Consider the following 26,778-nt stretch of genomic DNA (forward strand, 5'->3'; position numbering starts at 1 on the left):
TCTAGAGCAACATGTTAAAATTCAGTCATATTGGGTTACGTGTGATGTCTCGTCCATTATGTCTTGCTTGGTCTAGTTTGAGTCAGAGCCTCGTGACTGTTCATCCTATAAGATTACACCCACTGTTAATTTTGAGGAACCTCACCAAACTTGTGAATGAATATAACTTTTCTCTATTCTGCAAACCAGAGATAATTTCCTAATTTTGTGTTTGATAACCAATCAGTCGGTCAGCCCAGCAAATATCTGCAGGATCAGCTCATATTTAGGATGGCTTATAAGTGCATATATTTCCCAAAGAACTGACCAAATACGGGTATTGACGTCATATCCCAGTGTCTTGGTACACAGTGCCTTAATATGTATTATTTTAGTAAACATTGCAAGAAAGTATTTACCTAATCTACTAATGATGATCATATTTTTTTGACCTGACCAGAATATGCAACAAAAAAAAGTTTCCGCACGTATTTGCACGTACTTTACACATCATGTGCAGACATCCTTACGATTGCTTTTGCTCTTCCTTATTTGCATTACGTTTCTTTACGTTTTTACTGTAACAATGTTAATTCTTTAAACTGCTGACGCTCTAGTTTTCACTTCAAAGCTTACACAAAATTTGCTAATTCAAGCCTCAGATTACAAGTAAAATATTTGGGACTTTTACTCAAATTTAGAAAAAAAAAAAACTTGGGATATGATCATCTTCTACGAATGACGCTTAAACATAAATTTCTATTTTCTGATGTTCAAAGAATAAGATAAATAACATTCTAAGTTCCTTTCTGTGCCGTTTCCATTTTGTGGAGGGACAGAATTGCCTTTTCTTCCCCCTTCTTTTACTAAACAGCCAGAATGCAGCCTCCTTTTTATTTTTCAGTAACAAGACTGCTCGACCACTATAGCCTACTCCAAGTAATTAAATCAATCCTTTGTACTTACCGTATTCTCCTCTAGTGACGGTACGAGATCTGATTATATGCTTCATGCATATTCAAAGTGAGCTACTGACAGCTCTTTAATGAGCTCTTACTTAATCAGGGTGAACAATGTTCATCTTGTGTTTTTTTTTTTTTTCCTCCTCGTTCTCCTTCTTATACATGAGCTTTAGGAACATTTGGGGAGTAAAATGAAACATTCAAGATTCATTTACAATATGTTCAAGTTATATATCCCGGATCTTGAAAGGAGTTTGTGTGGTTTAAGTAATAGTTTGATGGGTAAATTGGATTACTAATATTGGATTAATTAACAAATGGGTTAAGTAGAATCGGTAAATTGTTAATGGAGATCACAGGCATGAATATGTTTTTTACTTTATGGAAAGAGACAGAAGTGTTTTTTAACTAGTTATGAAATGTAAAATTAATTTGCTTAAAACCGTCTCGACTCCCCAGTAGAGAAACCGCATGACGTTGCTTACTTTGGCGTTTTGTCAAATCTCTCTAAAAACGCCTTAGATGAAATTAGATTAAAATTTATAAATATAGCCAATTTCAAACATAAAAATAATAATTAATTTCCCTCAAAATACATTTGCCTTGATTAAATGTTAAGGCTAGGAACAAAAGATCAGGATCAGACTACACATCATTTGTAGTCTGTAACCATGGAGACCTATAATTATATATAAAAGCTCTCAAAACAAAAATTGGTGGATATGTTTAATCAAAATATCTTTGCTTCCCCTTTCCCTGAAGTTTGTGGACCTCAAAAGATTAAAGAAATAAAGTTGTATGGATCATTGTGTGATAAAAATCATAAATGGGCAATGTAGGAATTATCTGGTTAGTATTCTATGATTCTCTTTAGAGGGATCTCACATGAATTTATTCTCTATTGTTTAATAAAACCCAGCCCATAAGAGAAAAAATATATTAAAATTTGAATATTTGATGAACGGATTGTCGGGGGAATATGTCACTTATTATGCAATAATTTTGGGGGTAATCTTAATGTTACCAGATGGAGACATCAGATAAACAAAGTTGCATTTTGAAATTCCTGTGCCCCCATGAGCATTACCTCCTCATGCCCCTATACCTCTGAAATTTAACTGTTTATATTGCTACTGGATCCAATTTTTTTTTTTTTTTTACCATCTAATTGGACTTTGAAGACCTCGGCCAACAATTCTGTCCAATATTTGGAGAGTTTGAAGATTTTCTGACCAATTCTGTTGCTTTGCAAGATGATGTCTGGGCCTTCAAAGGCTAAATACCTGCTTGGTCCGTGAAATAGCACATGTTAATGTGGGAATGGGTCGTTGCAATTATCTGTCTTCTAAGGACAAGTATATCTGTGGCAGCTGTCGGTGGACAGTGATGCCTATAACATCTGTTTGAAATGTAATTCGCTAGATAGAGTCCTGTTTGTAAGTGCCCTTCGTATATGCTCTCGGGGAAATGCTTGCACTTGCTCTAGTGTTTGATGGACACCATGATACAATTGCTTTCAGTACAGAACACATGTTTACCTCATGTAGAGAGTTTATTAATTGTTCTGTGCCTCGTCTACCATTGTTTGTTCATCAGAGCGTCTGTCAAGTAAAGGTCATCAATACATTTCACAACGGACCTCTCCATCAGTATCTTTTACTACTGCCGAGAACTAATGAGAGGATCGAGCCACGGATGTGCACTGGGGATTTACAGTCAATTAATATTTGTACAGATGTAAAAATTCGCATCAGTTGGATGCTAAGTGTGTCGCTTATTTCTCTATTTCCCCTTCAAATAGTCTAAATTTTTAGCCATTTTTATCCGATAAGACTGTCCCAGTTGGTTTGCTAGATAAAAACGTAGATGCAGACGTTGATAATATATTTTTCCCCTCATTTAGTATTCTGCTTAATGATGGCCTACACCTTTATCTAAACTTGAGCTTTGTCAGCAATTATAAAAGTTTTATTCTTAGTATTGAGTTTGCATTGGATTCTGGTTTTGGTGTGTATACGTCCAACCAAGCAAATCCCTATTCGGCTTCCATCCGTTTTGTTTATTTAGCCATAAGATAACTTATTTTTATAGGGTAAATTTCAGACACTAATCCACCCACTGATACTTATTGACCCATCAGCAAATATTGTACTTAGACCTTGTTCACACCACCACAATGGGGGCCATGATCTGGACACAAATTGTGATCATGGCCCCCATTGTGGTCTATGGCATTTGGTCGCCGTTCGGTGAGCACACGGTGTCTCCCCACACTGCAACCGAGCCGGGCCACTCATCTTTCAATAGTGAGGAGAGGGGTGAAGAGCGGTCATTCCCCTTCCCTTTTCCTCCCTGCCCTGTACACAGAGCCATGTGAATGTAGCCGTAATTGTAGAAGAGTGCAGTACGGGCATTCCAGAGCCTGTTCTCTGTTGTAATGAAGCTGTGGAAGTACACCTTTGCCTTACTGCGCATGTACCTAGCTTCATAACCGCACAGCGCAGGCTCCGATACAATCAGCTACCCGGACAAGAAGGGGATCATTTAAGGAAGGTGCTATTGCTAAATGTGAGAGATTGGGAACAATGATTCCAATAGAAATTAAGTCATAAGAAATTCTGCATGAAATAAGTTTGGAGAGAAGTTTTTTTTTGTCCAACAATAAATGTGAATTATTTTTCATCGAAATACAAGACACCCCCTGAAAATCAGACCTAGCGCCTGTTTAGGAGCAAAAATTAATATAAGACACTGTCTTATTTTCGGGGAAACAGGGTAGTAACCGGTAACTACGAGTAATCTGGTTCGGAAGTCCAAATTTATTCCTATGTGTGTTTAGAAAGAAATGCTTACATATTCTCTGTTATATGATATAGGGGTTGCGAAAATAGCTATTTTTGTATTTAGAATTTTTTCTTAATTTAGAATTTTATTATTATTACTACTAGTGCTGCATTTTATTCCGCTGTATTCACCGAACCTCTTCAGCGGTTGCTGTTAACATTCATTAAAGCCGCTTGAGCCCCTGCAATCCTATGGCCGGGGTTTTGTTGAAGAACATTTTCATAGATGGCAGATTATACTTTTTGATTAACCTCCAGTCTAAGTATATAGCAAATAGCTTGTTAAATCACGTATTGTCCAGGGAAGCCATCTGTTTGTCTAGTATTGAGAGCCTTTTCTTATCTGTTATTAGTTATTGACAAAACATTATCTGGCCGGATTTTGTGCATTTTCCCCCCTAGCTTTGGAATACTAAGGAAGTAAAGGATGAGAGTGACATTACTTTATATTTATGGGCTGTGCATACAGTGGCTCCGATGATGCTGATAAAAAGCTGCAGCGGAAAATTGTGTGTGTATCTGTGTACAAAGGATTGTGTCTACAACATTCAACATATAAATGAAGTGTATTACAGAATATTACACCCGCCACCCGCGTCTCATGAATTGTTTACACAGAGGGATGTTTCCACATAGAAAGTAAAATTTTTCTATTTTATCTATCTATTTGTTTGTTGTGGGAATATATTTTGGGTTTAACTAGAAGCATAGACACTTTTATACCCCCTCTGGGATATCTTCCTTAAGTGTATAGATATTTAACATCGCACCTTTTTATTATTGTCGTTTACTAAAAGAGCAAACACAAAACACAAAACTTAATTTCTTAAAGATTGTCAAGATGGATGATATTTTTAAAAATCCTGTCCTTAAAATCTTTAAAAAAAAAAAAAAAAAAAGAATTAAAGAAAAAGAACCTGCTGTGATATACAACATTATTTTCAATTATCTGGACCAGATCTGTGGGGTCAATAAGCCAAATTGTAAAGTCATCCTTTTGTGATTTGGCACAATCCAACTCTGACTCCATTGAGGGAACATGGGGAGTGTTTGATAATTAATATTAAGAGTGGACCCGATGCTCATGTTAGATACGGTTTGCTATATCTCATACAAAAGGGCTTGAGTATATAACTGTTCGAGTCAGTCCAACTTCGACTATAAATTTAAAAAATAACGGTTTTAAATAATATGTAAATTTTTAGAGATGAGTGGACCCGATGGCCGGGGTTAGGTTCGGCATTCAAGTACGGTTTGAATATCAAGTCAGTCCAACTCCGACTATAAATTTAATAAAATAACGGTTTTAAATAATAAATATGTTAATTATGCGTAGACCCGATGGTCACGTTCAGCCACCTGACCCAGTGGCCGAGCAGGCGCATCCCCTGGCTGATCATAGCCATGGTTAGTAGCTAGGGGCATCAATTTTCCGGACTGGCCATTTGGCCACCGGTCAGGCATACGAACCGTTATATTTTTTTTTATTATTATTTAAAGTCAGAGTTTGACTGACTCGAACAGTAATTATATACAAACCCTTTAATAAGAGTTATTGCAAAACCGGAAACAGAAACCCATTTGCAGTTGTTTTTGCACAAAGATCTTTTGTTTCTTAACTCAACGCCCGCGATCTGTGCACATACAGTATGTGTGTTGAATCGTGCGGATTGTGGTCTATGTATGTCCTGCACACGGCACAAAGACTTCAGTGTATTAGTTGTACGGACTCTTACAGACTCATGGATGTGTAAGCAAGGTCACACCTAGAAACCGTGTATGACTGGGAGAATGCGATGGTGTGGTAATAACGTGTTGCTAGATCAGTGTGCACTGCTGTAAAAATTGATTGTGTATTTGTTACTTTCTTTGAGTTGTGTTTGTTTTTGACGGTTTTTTTACTCGTGTGTGTTTTTGACAATTTTTTACTTGTTTGTGTTGTTGAGTGCTTTTTACTTGTGTTTGTTTTTGACTGTATTTTACTCGTGTGTTTTTGACAGTTTTTTACTTGTTTGTGTTGTTGAGTGCTTTTTACTTGTTTGTTTTTGAATGTTTTTTACTTGTGTGTGTTTTTGACTGTTTTTTACTTGTGTGTGTTTTTGACTGTATTTTACTTGTGTGTGTTTTTGACTGTATTTTACTCGTGTGTGTTTTTGACTGTATTTTACTCGTGTGTGTGTTTTTGACTGTATTTTACTCGTGTGTGTTTTTTGACTTTTTTTTTTTTTTTTTTTTTTTTTTTTACTCGTGTTTGTGTTTTTGACTGCTTTGTACTTGTGTTTGTTTTTTACTCGTGTGTGTTTACCAAACTTTATTTACTTTTCTATTTATTTAATTTTTTTAATACAGGAATGTATACCGAGGAAGAGGAGACGTTGATGCAGGAATGGTTCATGCTTGTGAACAAGAAAAACGCCCTGATCAGGAGAATGAACCAGCTCTCACTTCTGTAAGCACATCGGGCACCTGTCTCGGTTACACTTACGACAGTACATGTTTATGATTTATGCAAAAAGTAATTCTATGAAGTCTGCTCTGACTCTCTCGTCTTTCTGCCCTCCGGTGATATTGGCGCCAGATAAACATTGTTTGGTTCTCTCCGATCCTGATGTCTTTACACTTTGACTGACGCCTGTAAACAGAAAATGGGTTGACGGTTCTCGAGCTGCACCCTTCTCTTTTTTGCCCCGTGACTCAGGAAAATTAAAATGAACTCTTCCATTTCCATTGTTAACCATTATTTCCTGTTCGGTTAGGCTCTCAGAAGAAGGATTATCGTCAGCTAATAATATCCAGCCACTGGTGACAAGGATCTTAGTAACTCTTCTGCTAGTTATGTTATGACATGCTTAGGATCTGTTATGGTGTTGACCCTGGAAGGGAGGATTAAGAGAAAGAAAACAAAATGTATTAGAATACCTCAAGGTCAAAATAATTATAGTTATCTGCAAAATTACCTGTGCTATAAAATACATGGAGGCCAGTATTTCATTATTAACAATATGTATGGAGCTACATGTGCGTCAATAGACATAACGCCAAGTGCATATATAAAACATAGGGGTCCTTGCTGTTTCATACAGCTACACATTCATTTCCGCAGTAGGATAGAAAGAATTTGTGAGAAAGGTTCTCTCTTTCTTGGTATGTACTTTTTTTTTTTTTTTTTGTAATCCTTTTATGACGAAGCCTATTACACTGTCACACCATCAAGAAGCATGGGGCCAACCTTGAGAAAGAGATTTCTTCTATGTGGCCTCGACTGAAAATGATCAATGTATACATTTTAGGAAATTTGTCATGTTCAAAACAGTGCCTCATCTGCAGGCAGCATGTTATAGAGCAGGAGGAGCTGAGGAGATTATACATAGTGTCCTCTCTGCAGGCAGCAGTTTATAGAGCAGGAGGAGCTGAGGAGATTATACATAGTGTCCTCTCTGCAGGCAGCAGCTTATAGAGCAGGAGGAGCTGAGGAGATTATACATAGTGTCCTCTCTGCAGGCAGCAGCTTATAGAGCAGGAGGAGCTGAGCAGATTTTACAATGTCCTCTCTGCAGGCAGAAGGTAATAGAGCAGGAGGAGCTCAGAAGATTGTACATAGTGTCCTATCTCCAGGCAACATGTTATAGAGCAGGAGGAGCTCAGAAGATTGTACATAGTGTCCTATCTCCAGGCAACATGTTATAGAGCAGGAGAAACTGAGCAGATTGTACATAGTGTCCTATCTCCAGACAGCATGTTATAGAGCAGGAGGAAAAGAGTCGATTATACATAGTGTACTATCTGCAGGCAGCATGTTATAGAGCAGGAGGAGCTCAGCAGACTGTACATAGTGTTCTATAGAACAAACTGCATGCTCAGTTCCTCCTGCTCTATAAGTTGCTCCCTGCAAATAGGAAACTATCTACAAACTGCTAAGCTCCTTTTTCTCCATAACATGTTGAATGCTGATGGGACACACCATGTACAATCTTCTCAGCTCCTCCTGCTACCTAAAGGTAGGTAATTATGTGTAATCTGCGCAGCTCTTCCTGCTCTATAAAATGCTGCTTGTACATAGGACTGCACGTACCATGTGACAGATTGGACATTTTCACAGCTGTATCAATATTTTCTTATAATGTCATGATTTACTTCCAATAATCTTTTCATACAACAGTTTACGTAGCCAAGGTGCGGTTTAAAGCGAGTGACTAAACTTCATGAAAGTAGTATATGCTGCATGCGGTCACCTGACTCCTCATTGTTCGTGTATCATTTGTGTGAAGTAGCTTATTGCGGTAGAGAAAAGTCATTTATGAGTTCCCTAAATCAATGCACGCTAAAGGTGCCTTTAAGTGTTTAATGATTTAGTAATTAACATATTGATGAGCTTTTTTTTTTTTTTTTTTTTTTTTTAACTTCTCTCTCAACTTGCCTATAGGGAAAAAGAACATGACCTAGAGAGACGGTTTGAGCTACTGAACAGAGAGTTACGAGCAATGCTCGCTATAGAAGGTAAGACCGATATGGGGTGTTGACCTCCTTTGCACGAATAAAAAATCCAAATGTAAGTAAAAGGGTATGTTTTTACGGAAAATAACGACGCAACACAAATATGAAAAGAAATGCACGTCTGATTTTTACCTTTTTTTGTTTTTTTATTCATATTCGCGATTTGGCTACTTCCTGACCCCCTAAATAAGTGGCCTACAAAAATACACACTTTACTGTACCATTGCAATCAATGAGACGGCATATATTTTTGCAACAATGCACATTGTAAAATCCTGTGTGAACAGCATCTTATAATAAAACGTATCTAAAGTTCCGTGAAACTTATTCAGGATGAAAATATGATATAATAAAGCATTTTGATTCCGTACATAATACTATGATGTGGCTTATAATCATGGAATGAAGACTAATAGGAATAAACGGAGGAGGATTTGTATTTTTACATGTAATCATCTTTCCGATTATTGTAGACATTAGCGATGTGTTTCTGTTCACAAAGTGCCAGTAGAGTTCTACCATTTGTTAATATTATATCACTGAGCCCAAATATAGCAACTGAAGGATGAGTGATGTGAGCTGCTCGGTATTGACCTCCTTGGCTGTCACTGGGTAATTTCTTTTTTCACCTGATAAGGTTCCTGATCCATATTCAATCAATTGTAATTAGTTTAGGAGACTTTCATGGATGCTGAAAGATTGCATGGACTAAATGGCACAAGGTGTCTGAGGAATGGCGATCAGGAGGAGCGGGCAGCTCTGGGGCGTCACTTCCCCTATAGCTTTGTGTAAATTTATTTTCCTCAAAAATAGTCAAAATGGCGTATTCGATTCATAATAATGTACTTCACCTTTGGTAAAGGCGTTTGCCAATTTTACAAGACCAAGAAGGCTGGTATATTTTGTTTAATAAAGAAAGAAAAACATATACTTATCCTGTGTCGGAGAGGGGTTCCTTGGACCCACCAGAAAAAAATTATCTAGGGGGCTTATGTTGCATCAACTAGAAAATGGATACCTCTTGCCTCCAAATTGGGTTGCCTTCTGCAGGATCTCAGATCCAGCACTGGGATAGAACTTGGGCCTATCGGAGGATCCTCTAGTACTCTGGCCAGCCGGTCCGATGCTCCACCAGAAGCCTCACGTTCTAGGGCTGGTGCTCCGCTTCACAGGGGTTCTCTGCATGTGTTGACATTGAAACTCAAACATAGTGGGGTAGATTTATCAAGCTGTCAGAATATTTCTAGTTGGCCATGTCAACCAATCACAGATCCCCTTTAAAATATTCATGAGCACTGGTAAAATGAAAGCTGAGCTGTGATTTGGTTGCAACTAGAAATATTCTGACTTTCAGACAGCTTGATAAATCTGCCCCAATGTCAACACTTCTAGTCAACCCGTTTTTTGGCCAGCAACTATTTTTCCGCTCCCCTCATATCAAGATCAAAAATTATACATGTCCTATATTTTGCCGTTCAGCTGCTTGGCTTTCAATAGAGAGGGGTGAGGTGAGCTGCCCCCCCTGAATGTTCGCCTGGACTACGGCTCGGGTGAGCATACTTTCTTGTGCATGAGATCTTATAATGCATATGAGTCAGTCAGTTCCTTCAGCAGCCTCGTACATACAGACATGTGTCTCTACTAAGGCCTATCATTGGCTGTAGTTGACATATGACTGATGACCTCATCACAGGGGGACTTGCAGAAACGGTCACTACTCAGAAACATTTATTTTATACTATTGACGCGTTAAATAAACGATGAGCAGAGTAAAGTATATCCATTTATTTGTACGCGTTATCCTTACATTGCTAAGAATTCAGCAAGTTTCTAAAGCCAAAAAAAAAACTGAAAACATTCAAACTTTTGAAGTTAATGAAAACTCATTGATTAGTCAAAAACCTTGGCAGCCGCCCCTCCAGCCTGAGCACAGCTGTTACCTCAGACCCGGGATCACACTGATCACCCTTGGGCTTTTTTCCCATCTCACCACCACCAAATGTGGACGGATAGATTTTGGATTAAAATAGCGATCATGACCTGTCACCATCCTACACCCGGAACATCTGTTTTCTCCAAAGTATCAGACATTAGGACTGCACTGCATGACAAAAGGTGCAATATCGTAACCCAATATTCTGTAGATTTTTTTTTATGTTGTGTGATATGTATAATGTATAGAAATAACAAAGCTACAGCAGTCCATACTGTATACATAGTCTATACGGCAGCGATGCAGTATATGGACACGGAGCCTGTGCCCGTATACTGAAGTACCGAGGCTTAATTGCTTGGAAAACAGAAGAAGAAGAAAAAAATCCCTTGTAGTCATCATTAAACATTTCTTACATGTCCAGGGTTTGGCTTTGTAGCTTTTTCATTACATCTTGTCAATTTCACACTGCTGCAAAATGAAAAGTTCTGCCAATTTGTGTGCATATGCATCCTAAAAAGTGATTTATTAGAAAGTACAACAGAGCAATGTTCCGCCGCGACCCCCGGGACCTTCCTCAAAGCCTCGTCTATTGTCACAACTAATAAATGACTTTCTTTGTTAGGATAACAGTGGACGTTGCTCTTCATCTTTTGCACTTTTGGATATCACGTTGACATGCTGCAATTGACCACTTTTGTTCTAACGAGATGGGTCAGTGATCTCCTCAAGTGCTTTTGGTAGCCAAACAAGGAAACGGCAGGAATAAAACATTCTAACAAGCGCTACTCTTATTGCAAATTTTACGAAAAATTATTTCGCTTTTGACGCAAATTCAAATAATTGGTTTAAGTGACCCAAACAGCTAAAGCAAAAGCTATATATATATATCTTCTATTTACTCCTTAATGACCTGGAATTAGTTTGTTATTGAGAGAAATAATTTTTATGAATTTTTGTTTGGTTTCTGTACTTTTTTCTTTTGTTACATGAGGTACTTTAATTGCACCAACTTTGTTTGCCAGACTATTTTTAATTTGTACCACCTATGAAATGTCTTTTTTTTTTCTTTTTCTTTTTTTTTCCTCTATAATTCAGGGTAAACTTCAAATTGTTAAAGGAAATCTACTGTACCATCATATTCTGTCATGGTGAACCACAGTCCATGCACAGTGACTGTGGTAATCTTCTTATATTTGTTATCCATGACCTCCATCCTTCTAAAATTAAGTTTTATAAGTATGCTAATGAGCCTGAAGGGCTACTGGGAGTGTTACCAGAGCCCCCCCCTGTGCTGCAAGTTTACAGACTGTTACTCTGTGCAGGAATCACACTGTGTTGTAATCTGGCTGCTGCAGAGGAAGTTTCAGATCAGGGAGAGGGTGAGATAATTTAACAGCCTGTGAGTGCAGCTGACTCACTAGCCTGTTGCACTGACTCACATTAGCAGACTCACAGGCTGTTACACTGATTTGCAGCAGCAGACTCACAGGCTGTTACACGGTCTCACCCTCTCTTTGATAACACCCCCAGGAGCCCTTCTAGATCATTAATAAGATTACTACAGTCACAGTGCCTGGTTCTATCATGCATGGTTTTGATTTTTCTTTAAGTAGTAGTTTTTTTTAAGTTGTAGGTTTTTTATTCTTAATATTTATAAATTAATACCAAAATTATTAAACTGTTCCTCTATTTTGTTTCTGCAGGTTTAATATATAATATATATATTTTAAGTTCTGGTGAATGGGAGAACATTGAGCACTATGGACATTGATGTCAGTGGTGCCTTTATTTTATAAAATACATTTATATGATAAATCCTTATAAAACCTATATAAAAAATCCACGATAAAGCAGTGTCTGGTAATTAATTATTAGCATGCTTTTGTTTCTTTGTTCTCATTTTGCTGATATAGATCTCCAAAAGTTAACTGATAAAATTCAGCCTTGCAGCTTTCACTAGAGAGAGCTAAGTATCTTACCACATATGGTCAAATTATTGAAGAGGTTTGAAAATTTCCCTCCTTTTCACAGGATAGTTAATGTGTCTGATTTATGGTGGACCTGTCTATTGTGGCCATCAATCGTCAAGGACAGGGGACCATTGCTGGGGGCAGCGTCAGAAAGTCAATTTCTCGTCATGTGCCAGGAATTGCACCTATTTCAGGGCTTGTAAATCTAATTACAAGGGAGACAAGTTGTGATAAATGTGACTCCATAAATGGAATTTGGAGCCCAAAACAAATGATTACAGAACTTGTCAAGTGGGCTGTCTGTGCTGGAATAGACCACCCTCAACCAGCGGACTGATGGTAGAGATACTAATTAGCATATGGGAAGTGAAACTTATGGCTCTGGTTACTTATTTGCGGTGGAGGCTAGATATATAGATGGATAGATGGATATGGTAGGTGGATACGGTAGGTGGATACGGTAGGTGGATACGGTAGGTGGATACGCTAAGTGGGTACGGTAGATAGATAGATAGTACAGGACTAGCAGTAACATTTGTGGCGGAATAGACCAGACCTCCGTAGTAACTGTGCCTTACATGGTTGGTGCCTTTTGATACAACAAATTCGTCGCCGGCTTAATTCTTTTTCCCATTGGAGAAAATATGACTTTTCAGCGTAGCCTTGTAAACACATCAAATTCTCTGACCATCCGGGACCTGCCTACAGCGGTGACATCCCATAATGAGAGCGGCAGTGCACTACATCCTATGGCTAGATCATTCTCCAGTAAGTTCATTACATCCTTCGCTACGGTTGGGCCGTGACACTGCGCTCTTTTTGTTCAATAACTATATCTGCAGCACTTTGTTCGTTGCGATGCACTCTTGGCATATGTTTTGAAGTGAGTACTTTTTTTTTTTTTCCTTTTCTTTTGCATAGGTTGATTTTTTTTTTTTTTTTTGTCCCTTCAGTTTTGGCTTATATGATAAGCTTTTTTATTTTTAAAATCAATATGTAATCCTGTGGAGGAGCTTATCCCCTAAAACCCCATTTGTAAATCTATTTTAGCTTTGTTACACAGCACAGCCACAGTATTCCGTGGATTGATTAGGTTCACCAGCAGAATCGCCTGCTCTGATGATGATGCAAACTCTTTCAGGATTGCTAGTTGACTGGAACTGAAGATAAGACTTGACTGCAATCCCCTGATGTGCGCTTCACAAAACTAGTGTTAATTTATATCAAACTGCGGGGCTGATTTGTATTGGCTGCGCTAAAGATTCAGGACAAGAAACTGGAGATAATATCTTACAAAAAAAAATTTGAATATCAGTAATTTCGCTGCTGAAATACTTTTTCAGAAATGTGTGAAACCGAGGTAAGGGTTTACATATGGATATTTTACCCTTACAGAACGTAAACTCCTGCCCAAAAATATCACCTGAGAATATGTTGATTTATGTCTCCATGAATGAGGCAAATGTTTTCATTAGTTTATCCCTATGTAGGTTCCATTTCTGGTTTTGGCTTAAAAGTATGTAAATATATTCAAAATATGCTAGGAACATCTGCTTCCGATCATTGCTCCTCTGGTTGGACTAGTAAAACACCCCTTGTCCAAACAGATGAAGCATATGAGATCCTCCAACATTTCCGATACCACATCATTGTCTGTATAAAAGAGGTGGTCCCCATTATTGGGATGAGTTCTGCCGTCCTTGATGGAAATTAGTAATATTTCGTCAGTTCCCACCTGATGGCTTCTAAAAATGATTATTTTTGAAAGAGCCCATCCTACCCAGTTGAGAAGGGTCTAACCTTCCACTACATAATGTGGCTTGCTTATCTCCGCAACTGCTAGCATGGGTTGTCACTCAAGTATGAACATGGGGACATATGGATGGTGACAACTGATCTCCAAGGCTGAATCCCTATGAAACTTTTCTGCCAACTGTGTCTGAAGGGCTATTTGTTTACTGGTTTGTTGGCATAACCCTTGGGTAGCTCTTAATTTTTGTAGTGCAAGTATGAGGTTAAACTTCTAATCACAGACTCTAGATTCTAATCCAACTTTAAAAGGGTAAAACTTTCTAAACCCAACAAACCAACAAAGATATCCTGTAAAGAATATTGCAAACCATGCACTGTATCGGGAGATCCTGGTTGGGCAGGTTGAGTTCAATGGGGAGACGTTTGTATAAATTCATTTAGAAGATAGATATTCTAATAACCTTACTTGCTGTTTTTACAGTGTCTTGTTTAAGATGGTTTTAACGGTTTATACAATTCTGAATGTAGTTGAAGGATGAGGTTTAGTTAAGTTAAGGTTCCTAATCCTATAAAAGTTGGACCTGGAAGGTTGTTCTAGGGCAGTGGGGGCGGACCTATGGCACTGGTGCCAGAGGCGGCACTCAGAGCCCTTTCTGTGGGCACCCGGCCATCACCCCAGCACACCAGCCAGGACTCAAAGAATCTTCCTCCAGTTCCAAACAACTTAAAATATGCTGCTTTCAGTCATATTTTGATACTTACTTTGCTACTTGTGACTGTAGGATAAGGGGGAATGAATAGACAGGGCCGAATTATCTTTGGAGGACCTCCTGCTGGCCGCACGATCATCTGTGTACAGAGGGACACTGGAAAGAAGCTAAAATTATGAAAGATTTCCATCTTTCTACTGTGTTGCTGTCCTCAGGAGGCAAATATAAAGTTGTTGAACAGGGAGCAACAAGTTACCGCTTTAATTTTTGGTTGGCACCTCGCGATAAATAAGGGGAATTTTGGGTTCAGTTTGGGCACTCGGCCGCTTAAAGGTTCGCCATCACTGTTCTAGGATTTGAAAATCCAGATTTTTGGGATTGTAATATTTCATTAACTGGATGTAGACATGGTACTGTTTATGGAGTAAGGCAGCCATGTTTCTCTGATCCTAAACAAACCCTTTAGCCCCTTTTTTGTTTTCACCCTAACATCATCCATGCTGCCTGAAGAAGCATCATCCCTTAAATAATGTAGATTTTCTTCTCTTCTGGGGTCCACAATATGAATCGCGTCCCAAACTTGATTTTGCATCAGATACCTGGGCCTATCTTCCCATTGAAAATGTGTTATGACCAATAATAATAAGCTTGGCGAGCTTTGCACCCAGGCAGTAAACAAGGGGTTGCGGTAAGGCTGGTCTAGCTACTATTATCTGAGGTTATTCCTGAGGAACAACTTGCCGGAGGCTTCTTCACGCAAGACGTCACTGATCTCTATCGCCATGTCCTTTTTGGCTGATTTTCTTTATTACAGCATCTAGCTACACTTTTACTAAATACTTTCTTAAATCGCTAAATACTTTTGTATGAATTGTGAGATCAGAACTCTGAGGGTATCGTCTGAAGAATCCCAAGGTTCTTTTAAATCAATCATTCTCTGCCTGTGCTCCCTCTGCATGACTTGCCGTCAAGCATATTATTTGGGTCAGATAAAATCACACATTTCTCCGAGTTACTGCTGTCAAAAAGCTGAATGTTAAAATGCTGTACGGGAGAAATGGCACTGGAAATCGGAGTACTCGCAAGGAGAGATTAGACATCAGTAATGTATTTTGTATTTTTATAACATATTATAACAAGGAAGATATTGAGATGTGGATCTGGTATCCCAAAGAGTCCCAAGGCTTGATATTCATATCATTATAGCGTGGCCTATGAGTCAAGACACTGAACGGACTTTAAATGACACCACGCAAACAGTTCACTTATTCACATGCACCTTTTATCCAGGTTTTAGGCCATACTGAATAAAGATGACGTCTGTCAAATCGAGGTTTAGCCCAGCTACATTTGCTGAAACAACATTGCAACGCAAAGAAGACCTTTATATTTGCTTATTGATATTAGATGCATTTTTCTGCTGGACAGTAAAAAGAGCATATTCCTAATAATTTTTTTTTTTTTTCATTTAATGGTTTACTGCAAACTATTCTATAACCCAATCAAGTTTTTCTTCTAAGGCTTCCAGACCTGTCAGATGGGGTCAAAAGCTTCCTCACCAGACCTATGCACCATGGGCTCAATCTGCTCTTCTCAAAGAGCCAGAGTGTTCGGGCATATCTTCCCAGAACAAAAGAATTGGGTTGCAGTTGAGTTTCGGTTTACCCGATTGCTTCTCTCTTGAAATCTGCCATCAATGTTTGGCCGTCCCTACACACTCAATGTTTGGCCGTCCCTACACACTCAATGTTTGGCCGTCCCTACACACTCAATGTTTGGCCGTCCCTACACACTCAATGTTTGGCCGTCCCTACACACTCAATGTTTGGCCAAACCCAGTGAAATCATCAGATTTCCATTTTCTTTTTATAGGGCCTTAGTGCTCTAAATACAAGCTCTGTAGGTTGTCAACTGCCCCTTTTGGGAAAAACTGCCAAATAGAAATATGGAGAAATTACCTAAATACCTTGTGAGAAAAATGTAAGAAATGTACTAACTTCCGAAAGTTGTTTTACACTGAAAAAATGAGACAGACATTCCCTTATATTCTTCTACAACCTTCTATCAAAACGAAGTTTGGGGAGGGGTCTGTGCCCCATTTAAAGTCAATACAATATGACATAATGAACTAAAATTTTCTTTTTGGCCCAAGATCTAAGTGTTGGCTAATGACCAACTTGTGGGGTTTGCCAACGCAGCATCGGTAGACAACTTTACCTTGGACAAGGGCAGTGACTCTTTATCCCAGATGTTGGAAATTCTAGTCATTACACGGGGGTCACTCCATTCCATTAAACAATCTACATGGAAATTTGGTTAGGACATCCAAAAATTGTCTCCTGCATTATGCCCGTTATAAAACCTCTGTCCTGTCCACCGATAGAATTAGGCTTTTTTTTTTTCCACAAACGGGAAACTTTTTAGCTGACTTTTCCGAAGTCATTTTTTGTTTTTTATCTGACATGATGCTGCATCTAATTTCTAAAGTGTAGATACAAGGTGGAATTCCCACTAGCAGCCCTCACTCTCAGAGAGCCGCAGAGCTGTGTGCTGTCTTGAATAAATTTGCCTTTGGAGGAGGGTCATGGGGATTTGAACCAGCACATTCTTGTGTGGTTTGTGAAGATTCACATGGTAACCGCTGGTGTGCATTGTTAGGTTTATCTGAATAAGCACCAGCCATGTGAGTTTTAACATGATTGCCCAGGGCAATGGAGAGAGAAGAGACTAATCCAAAAGGATTGCACACACTCTTTACTCTGCTTTTTTTTTTTGGAAGGTGCATGGGGGGAAAAGACACTGCTGGAGTCAGTGGCTATGGATTTTTTAAGCTGGTGTCCTGTTTCTCCTCTTGGTCCTTATTTGTTCTGCTATCTCCCTCATCACCTAATTCTGTTTCTTGCCATTATTTACCTTCCTAATGAGAGGGGCGGAGTAGCCCCCTGAATGATGGACAGCTACAAGCTCCTGCAGACTAGCTGTGCAAAAGGGCACTTGACTGGGAAAGCGCTAGGCTATTTAACCCTACCTCTGCCCAAGGGAGTTGTTAATTTCTTTGCTGCAGGGGGTTGAGGGTAGGAATGGGTTAAAACAAATAGTAGTCAATTTCCTAGTTTTGCCATCGTTAAAGATAGATAATTGCCTAAGGACACAAGACAATATTACAGTGTCATAAATGCCCATTTACCTGTCAGGCCATTTCAAATTTTTGGTGCAGGACACAGACTTTTTAGGGGATGCCAGTCAAAATCCATGTTGAAAACCCAGGCAGCAGATTTTGCCACAAATTGTCCCTTTTCAAATTCCACCGTGTGAACTAGACCGTAGATGATGTAATAGTTTCTTAAAGCGGTCAATAACAAATTCAATAGATTCAGGACTTTGGTCACTCAAGTCCAGTTGTTGTAGAATATAATCAATGATCTATTGGAGACCTCCTAGATTTAATTTGTGTTTCCTTAAAGGAAACCTACCACTTCTGAAGGTAGGTATGAGATGCAAACACCGGGCACCAGCTCAGGGTGAGCTGGTGCCGGTGCTTAGTCTCGTTAATGTTAAAACCGCGGTATCGCGGTTTTAACACTTTTTAAACTTTATAGTAGAAACTGCTTCGGCGCTGCGCGCGACCGTGCGCGCACAAAGCCTGCGGCATTTCCAATGTAGGCGCGCGCACGATCGTGCGCACGCAGCGCCGAAGCAGTTTCTGCTATAAAGTTTAAAAAGTGTTAAAACCGCGGTACCACGGTTTTAACACTAACGAGACTAAGCACCGGCACCAGCTCACCCTGAGCTGGTGCCCGGTGTTTGCATCTCATACCTACCTTCAGAAGTGGTAGGTTTCCTTTAAAAATATTTGATATGAGTGGTCATGTTATTCTTATATCCACCTTTCAGCGATAAAGTCTTGACTGACTCTCCAAAAAATTATGAAAGATATTGGAATTGTCCTCCATCCAAAAGGTGTCCCTAAAGGCCTAACTTAAAGCTGTCGCACACTCATTCCATATCAGTTTTCAGACATTTAATGTATCATCTATAGTATGATCTTCTGAAGACCCTCCAAATGGACACCATAAGTCTTCTGGACTAGAATTTGACCACCCTAAGTTCCGGTCTCTCTTGTATCTATGTTGCCTGTTTCTTGGGGAAGTGGAATGTTTGATTTGATCTGTTGGTTTGTAATATGTTCATTGATTTTGAGAGGAGCTACCAAATTCTCTATTAGCAGCATATTCTAATATGCCTAATAGGGTGTGCATGGGGGTGGGGGGTCGGAAAGGAAAGAATAACCGTTACCTAAAGAGATATATAATTGAAAAGCGGTATCCACTGAATTGTGAAAACCTATAGATCACAGTTGTCAAACACAAGGCCCGCCCGCCGGTCAATGCTTTGAATAGGGCCACAACAGGTGACTCCAAGAACTTCAGTTCACCGAACCTAGATTTGGATGGGTAAATCCAGCAATTCCTTATGAGAAACTGGTTTTAGAGTAAGGCCAAACACTACAGCACTGAAGTAGCTAAAAACTTTAGTCACAAAAGTTTTTTTTAATTGTCGTCAGTTGTGGCCCTACCCCGAGTTCTTTTATAGAGCGGTAGGTTCATTCTCACTACTACGTCCTCTGTTGGTGACCGAGATTTGTAGTAGTTTATTTTGCCTCCAAATAAGTCCCTCCTGAGGACTAACGGAGTATCAGCCAATAATCTGTTTGGTAAACAAATTAATATCTGCTATTCAGTTATCTTATATTAGGGGAGTATGTGTCCTGAGGGAAGGCTCACGTTTCCTCAGAGGTTAAGCCTGTGCTTATAAAACAATGAAAGCTGGATCGTCTTTCCTCTGCCATGAACAGTCCTATGGGTCAGCAGTGTCTTTTGGTTTTATAATATAGATGTGACAGACGGCTTTATTACAGCCAAGAGGTTTAGATATAGCGGGAACTAAGAAGTTAAATGTATAGTAATTATACTAATTATAAAAGTGTGTCCTAAGTTGATATACTTCCTTTAGCTGTGGTGAAGAAGGCCAGAATTGTATTATTTTACGGGAACCTGTAGAGTGATTTCTTCTGCTCTATCTTTGAGCTGTACATGATGGAGGGAGAGAAGCTGAACTCTATAATGTAAAGGCTACTTAGACCAGTAGTATTATGCAGCATACATCCTGACAGAACACCTACTAAGGACGGTGAGAGTCCTGATTACCCCGCCCACACACAGTGATAGGCAGTGAGAGTCCTGATTACCCCGCCCACACACAGTGATAGGCAGTGAGAGTCCTGATTACCCCGCCCACACACAGTGATAGGCAGTGAGAGTCCTGATTACCCCGCCCACACACAGTGATAGGCAGTGAGAGTCCTGATTACCCCGCCCACACAGTGATAGGCAGTGAGAGTCCCGATTACCCCGCCCACACACAGTGATAGGCAGATAGAGACCTGTTCACCCCGTCCCCACACACAGACTGCTAGATAGTCCTGATGGCGCCTCCGACTCTAAGTGATTCACTGGCATCTGTGTGCAGACGCTGAAACAGGTAGAGCTCTTGCTGCCACTCACTATTTGTGGGTTCTATTCTCACTTACAATAACTACCCTGTGTGTGGGCAGGGTTATTAGGACTCTGCCAATTGCTACCCCCCAGGACCTTCACTGTCAATCACTTTGTGTGTGGGTGAGGTAATCAGAACTCTCTGTCAATCTCTGTATTTGGGCGGGGTAATCAAGACTCACTGTCGATCACTGTGTGTGGGCGGGGTTATCAGGACTCTCTGTCAATCACTGTGTGGGCGGGGTAATCAGGACTCTCATTTAATTACTATGTGTGGATGGGGCATCAGGACTGTCCTGTCATTCACTTTGTAATCAGGACTCTCACGATTTCTCATAGGAGTCCTGTCAGGATTTACTTCTTTTTACTTTGAAATCCTGTTTCAAATCATATAAAACTGTTTATGACCATGCTCAGCTTCTACCAATGTATTATATACTATTCTCATATTGTACTTTACCTCTATCCAGCAGATTTACAAATATTAAGCCCCAGACAGATGCCATAAGAATGTAGTTAATAACTTCTGCACTGAAAACTGAACAAAAAACTTACATAACCTTAAAAAAATAAAAATTCACTTTAAAGCTCTTTTTATGTAATCTGTAAAGAGAATATTTTTTTTTAATATTACATTATAGGACAATATTTCCCATTTTGCTTATTTTTCCTTTAATGTCTCAGTTAGTTAGTATTTCTCTTTCAAGTTCCTGCACGGCATATGGATCACAGTGTGAGCCGCCTCAGACTGCTACCAATAACCAGCATGAGATGCGAGCTGGATAATGGCCTACCCCCCCTAGCTCGGGAAAGTATGGTGGGGATATAAGAGGACGCACCTTTATGGTGTTCTACACAGAGGAGATGTAACCTGTAGTAAGGATACGGCCGGTGCGGTGGGATAGGAAAATAATGGCACGGAGGTCACCACACATCTACCTAATGCTCCATAAAACCTGTTGCAGCCTCTCTGTATCCGGCATATCTTACACCTTTCTTCTTGTTGTTTATTTCCCCAAACAACAAATTGAGAGGCAGAAGTGATTTCTTCTCCAGATTCGGCAGAGTATCTCTACATGAGCGCGCTCGGCTGTATCAGAGGTGATGATGCCGTTTACTTGTGTGTGACGGTTAGTTGAGCAGATCTTCAATTAATGGGGAACGAAACACAATAGCGGAGCCAGCTCACCGGCAGGACGTATCACCGCTTGGGAGTCTTTTTGGATTTTTTGTTTTCCTTTAAATAACCACATGGTGACTGTATGAAAACTCGATTTTTGTCAATCTGGCGTTACTCTATGTAGTGAAATGTACAAGTAAAATAAGAAAAAATAGATGTTCACATTCAAATATCTTTCCAAGTAGAAGAGTGTATCCATCCTGATTCTAGATAATACCCCCCTTACCTTCTGAGCATGGAATGACGATGTTTCTCCATCTCTTGTTGATAGTCATGTTATCAATATGGATGAATAGAGGAAAGACTATCTTTTCACCTTCTGTGAAACTGGTCATAGCAAAAAGCGTTAATGCTCACCCATGAAATGTCTATAGGGGCAATTCTGAATGCAGCTCATGTCCACATGCGAACAACCGTGCAAGGGAAAGAGTGATCCAGCGCAGAGGTGGAGTAAGACCACCATGGGCACTGGGATCTGAATATTACAGACCCTACAAGTCTGGAATCACTTCCTACATACGGTACTAGAATAAAACTTCTTTGGACTGGAGGACGTGTCCTTTCTGTCTGCTTTCAATCTGCGGTGTCAGGGCTTTTGCGGGACCTTCAAAGGTCCTGAAATGGTTCTTGTGTACATGAGAGCAAGGACAGATGTACAAGGAATTAATGGGTGAAGGGCCTATTTAGTATAAAAGTTGGTGGGTGGTTTGGGTGGCCATGAACCCCCTAGGACTTGTGGACGCCCAAACCGTCCATATTATAATCCACTACTGAGCACAATTCACAGAACATCCTTCGATAGAACTCCACCTTTTATTCAGGTCTTTTAAGGTGGTGCCAGTCAATTCCATAGCAAAGCCATAAATAAGAGCATTTTATAACGCTCAAAACACGTTGGAAATTCTACCAAGAAACTGTGTAATCAAAGGGCAAGGGGCCATTTTATAGTGGAAGCTGATGCCAAAGGTGAACGACCCCCTCCCCCCCCCCCCCTCCCCCAACTAGGATGTATCATAACTAATACTGGTCTCTTTATATGGGGATGGGGAAGAAACTCCTAATAAGACCCTTTAGGCTCCTGGGCCCAGTTGCGATTGACCCACCTCAAGTTAGACCCCTGATCATCTATGTATTCAAAGTATTTATGACTTGGTTAAGAGGAAATAATTTTTGACCTTAATGTCACCTCTTTTTCTCCAACTTCTGCGGTTGTAATTATTTTACATCTTGTTTTATCCACACATAGGTATATCATTGATTGATTAATTTTTTTTACGTTTTGGACCCCACACTCCAGTTCAAGAACCATTGGTGGTTCTAGTGAACCTGTTAATGGATCATATTGTGAGTCATATAGTCATCAGATAATCATCCCAGTATAATCAATGTGAGGGAAGAACCGCAAAGATTCTCGGGTGGTGTAGCTTCTGTTCTGTCTATCACATTCACGGTGACACCTTGAATGTAGAAATTCTTGGATTTATTTTTAATAAAACAATCCGGTTACACATTTCATGGTTGGCACAACTCTTCAACAGGACATAGGCCTATTAACACATATACGTGATCACCACCTTGGTCTTTCTGAAGAGTTATAAAAAGTAAAAAGTTGGCTGGATAAAACGGTGGCTTGTCTAGGACTTGATGACCTTAGGACCCCCACCGATCGGCACAGTGATGCTTCCCTCAAACTGCCAATGTCTACCCACAAAATGTACTCAATATATGATGTTATATATGATAATGTATTGGCCAACATATGCATTATATGTCTCCCAGCCTCTTGTACAGTAGATGTATATATGAAGAATATTGTCCTGACACTTATAAACAGCTCTTAGGCAATGTCTGGATATAGAATGAAGTTGACGTTGTTTGTTGACTCCTTATTTGATCTGTGTTTTGTAGACTGGCAAAAGACCGAAGCCCAGAAGAGACGGGAGCAACTTTTACTTGATGAACTGGTTATCCTGGTTAATAAGCGCGATGCCTTGGTCAGAGACTTGGATGCCCAGGAGAAGGAGTAAGTTGACTCTGTGATCTGCTAATGACGTGATCTGTGCTGGAGACTAGGATATTATTATTGGCTGGTGACACATGGACGTCATCCAACATCACCGCTGCCATTATATATAGGTCTCATGAAGGGGCAGCTTATTCTTCACGAGTAGGTGTGGAAGAACATACGGGTTGCCAACCTCCATCATGCTCCTTACTTTGGTATCTTCCAGTTTGGTCACATTCTAAAGACTTTACTGGAAGTTCAGCTACTAAAACGAGTTTGTATTATAGTCCTTACTATGTGGTTAGGAGTCAAAGATTGCTACTGTATGGGAAGGGAGAAGAAATCCTTCATCTTTATGTAGTTTACAGAGGAGCGTGTGCTGCCATCAAGGAACCATTTTAGATTCCTCTCATAGGAGTAACTTGAAGACGTGGGGCCCCATTGCAAAACTTGTTCCAAGTCCCCACCCATTATATATTATTCATAGAAATTGTCTCTACATGTGGTGAAGTTGACAACTTATTGGCTCTTTGGCATCTGGAAGAAAGTGCCTATAGCAATGACCTATCAATAAAATACACCATAGAGATGATATGAACAGTAAGATTGACCTCTGGAACTTTACTATAGGACAAACCATAGCGCTGCCTACATTCCAGCTGTTTTACAACTGCATCTCTTCATCTATACAATGTATCAATGATTGTGGACCTCACTCTCCGCCCATTACACCCTAGGGGGTATATACTACACTACATATAGAAAGTGTGAATGACTCACGTATGAGAAATTATTGAAATTACATAGTAATAATAGTATATAATATAATAAAAGTAATAAAATAGTATTTATTAATATAATTACGGTACCTGAAATAATTTTATTTTAAAAAAAAATTCTGTTTTCATTGTTTTTAACCGGAGACATTTGATGTCTGCCTACGTGCACGCACCTCTGCCTACGTGCACGCACCTCTGCCTACGTGCACGCACCTCTGCCTACGTGCACGCACCTCTGCCTACGTGCACGCACCTCTGCGCACGTGCACGCACCTCTGCGCACGTGCACGCACCTCTGCGCACGTGCACCCACCACTGCGCACGTGCACGCATCTCTGCGCACGTGCACACACATGCTGTACACTGTATCAAGGTCTGCTGAAATGGGTCTTTGCATTAGGGTGGGGCGACCCTGACATTAATCTGTTTGGGCTCAGAAAGTATGTAGCAATGTTTAAGGTATTATTTCATACATTGAGCTTTTGGCACATACCTCATCCAGATATACACCTTTATGGGGTCCTCCATGCACACAACATGTTGTCATATACTATTTAAAAAAAATGTTGTGCTCAGTTGAATGGGACTGAAGCGAGTGTACATTATTGATGTATATAACACAGTGTCTAGACAATAATAATATTACATTATAACATATACACTGTCTAGATGTAACACACCATATATATCTACCTAAAGATATTTTGTTGTGTTTTATACTTTTCTGTTCTTCCTCTTGTGATTGTTCCTGAGAACTATAACCTCTCTACCTATCGTCATCATCTATGTCTCTCTCTCTATTACAGAGCCGAGGAAGAGGAGGAACACTTAGAAAGGACTCTAGAGCAAAACAAAGGCAAAATGACAAAGAAAGAAGAGAAATGTATAATCCAGTGACCGCGGCTGCCGGGGAAAGACGCTGCTGCGGCCCATAATCCCTTGTGCATCGCGGTTTCACTAAGTGACTGGACGCACTGTGTAAAGACTATGCTGAAACCCTGCGAGGAAACAGAGGCCCAAGTCGGCGCCACCAGTTTTAAGACAATAATTTCGGGTTATTGTTGCTCTGAAATGTTTGTTTGTTTGTTTTTAACCCAACGTCTGCATTAACAGAGACTGAAAAAGGCATTCTGGCACTGATGGGGTTAAACGAATGCTTTTTTTTTTTTTTTTTTCCCCTCTTCTCTCTCTCTTGTTCGCACCTCTGTCCTGGAGTCAGTGAAACACGCTGGAGCTGGATACAAGGAGGCGGCCACCTGTTGTCTGGCCCAGGGACTTCTCCAAGCAAGTTTTCTTCCATTAGCGAGACCCTACGGATGTTCGGGGAGGACTGATAATTGTTTTAATTGAGCTAAACCGGAGACGTCGGCGTCTCCATCCACGGTCACATCCAGTCCTGCCGTTTTTTATCGCTATGTAGCTACCTATGTTTTCCCCTCCCCACGCCGGCGCCGTATCTACAGGTGTTTATCTGAGCAGCTATTTTACATAATATTCTCCACCAATAAACATAATACTGTATGTCGTCCCCCCCCCCCCCCCCCCAGAGGACTGACCCGCCTGTCATAGATCACCCACAAGCCCCTCCATATAAACCTGCTGCAGTTTACATTTCTCAAGTCAGAAGCTTAACCATTTGTGGGAAAGAAGAAAAAAAAAAAAACAATATTTATTTCATGCTTTTAACTACGACTGAAACTACACATTATTAGCTTACAATGCCGATGCTATTTATTTCTGCAAACAAATAAAAAAAATTAAAATTGCAAAAAAAAAAAAAACATAATAATAATAATACAGCTCATGTGTCATGTCACATCGTACCGGTATGATCTATATACTGTGTCCTGTCATACATCATGTATACATCATTGGTGCAACTGTTTATTTATTACTGTCTCATACAATTTTCAATAAAATCCGAATATTTCTTACCGTATTTATTTTTATTTATTTTTTTACTTTACTGCTGAGGGAATTTTTTTTTGTGTGTTCTATGAATAGAAGATCCACAAAGTATGTGCACACATGAATATTGGATATATAGAGAGATGGATACAAAGATAGATATAGAGATATATAAAAAGATATAGGAGATATAGATACATAGGGAGAGATTTATCATAAATCTCTTAGAGCAGAACTGTTCTTGTTGCTCATGATAACCAATCAGAGTTCAGCTTTCATTTTCCCTCAGCTGTTTATAAAAGTAAAGCTGAGCTCTGATTGGTTCCCATGAGCAACTAGAATCGTATCACCTCTTCTGATAAAGCTCCCCCATAGTACAGAGAGAGAGAGAAATATCAGACAGATACAAATATTACATGGATTTTAGGTACGTTGATATTTTATATTAAATAGACTTTACATTTATGAAATAGATACAGATAAATACATAGGAAATACACCTCACAGTAGACACAACTGGATAAATGTGTAGTTACAATATAGATATTACATTCAGTATAAGAATTACAGGGTAGATAGAAGAATACATGGAGGAGAAATGGGAGATATTAGATAGAATTATAGATCAAAGATCATTTAACATTTACCTAAATCACAGGATATTGGAATTGAATTATATATATATTTAAAAACTATTGCAAAAGA

The 26,778-nt window shown here is 39.6% G+C and overlaps 1 protein-coding gene across 6 annotated transcripts in view; it reads left to right on the top strand.

The window, feature by feature from the left end:
* The window catches only part of EHBP1 (EH domain binding protein 1), a 241,545-nt gene extending 215,599 nt beyond the window's left edge, over positions 1 to 25,946 (top strand). For all 6 annotated transcript variants that reach the window (XM_072140370.1, XM_072140374.1, XM_072140372.1 and 3 more), the window contains 4 exons: positions 6,134 to 6,233; positions 8,208 to 8,281; positions 23,290 to 23,404; positions 24,972 to 25,946. In XM_072140370.1, the coding sequence (XP_071996471.1) occupies positions 6,134 to 6,233; positions 8,208 to 8,281; positions 23,290 to 23,404; positions 24,972 to 25,062 (380 nt within the window). In that variant the 3' untranslated portion in view covers positions 25,063 to 25,946. The remainder of the gene's footprint in view (positions 1 to 6,133; positions 6,234 to 8,207; positions 8,282 to 23,289; positions 23,405 to 24,971) is intronic.
* Positions 25,947 to 26,778: the final 832 nt, after the last annotated feature.

Source organism: Engystomops pustulosus, chromosome 3 (genome assembly GCF_040894005.1).
Source record: "Engystomops pustulosus chromosome 3, aEngPut4.maternal, whole genome shotgun sequence".
NCBI classification, from domain to species: Eukaryota; Metazoa; Chordata; class Amphibia; order Anura; family Leptodactylidae; genus Engystomops; species Engystomops pustulosus.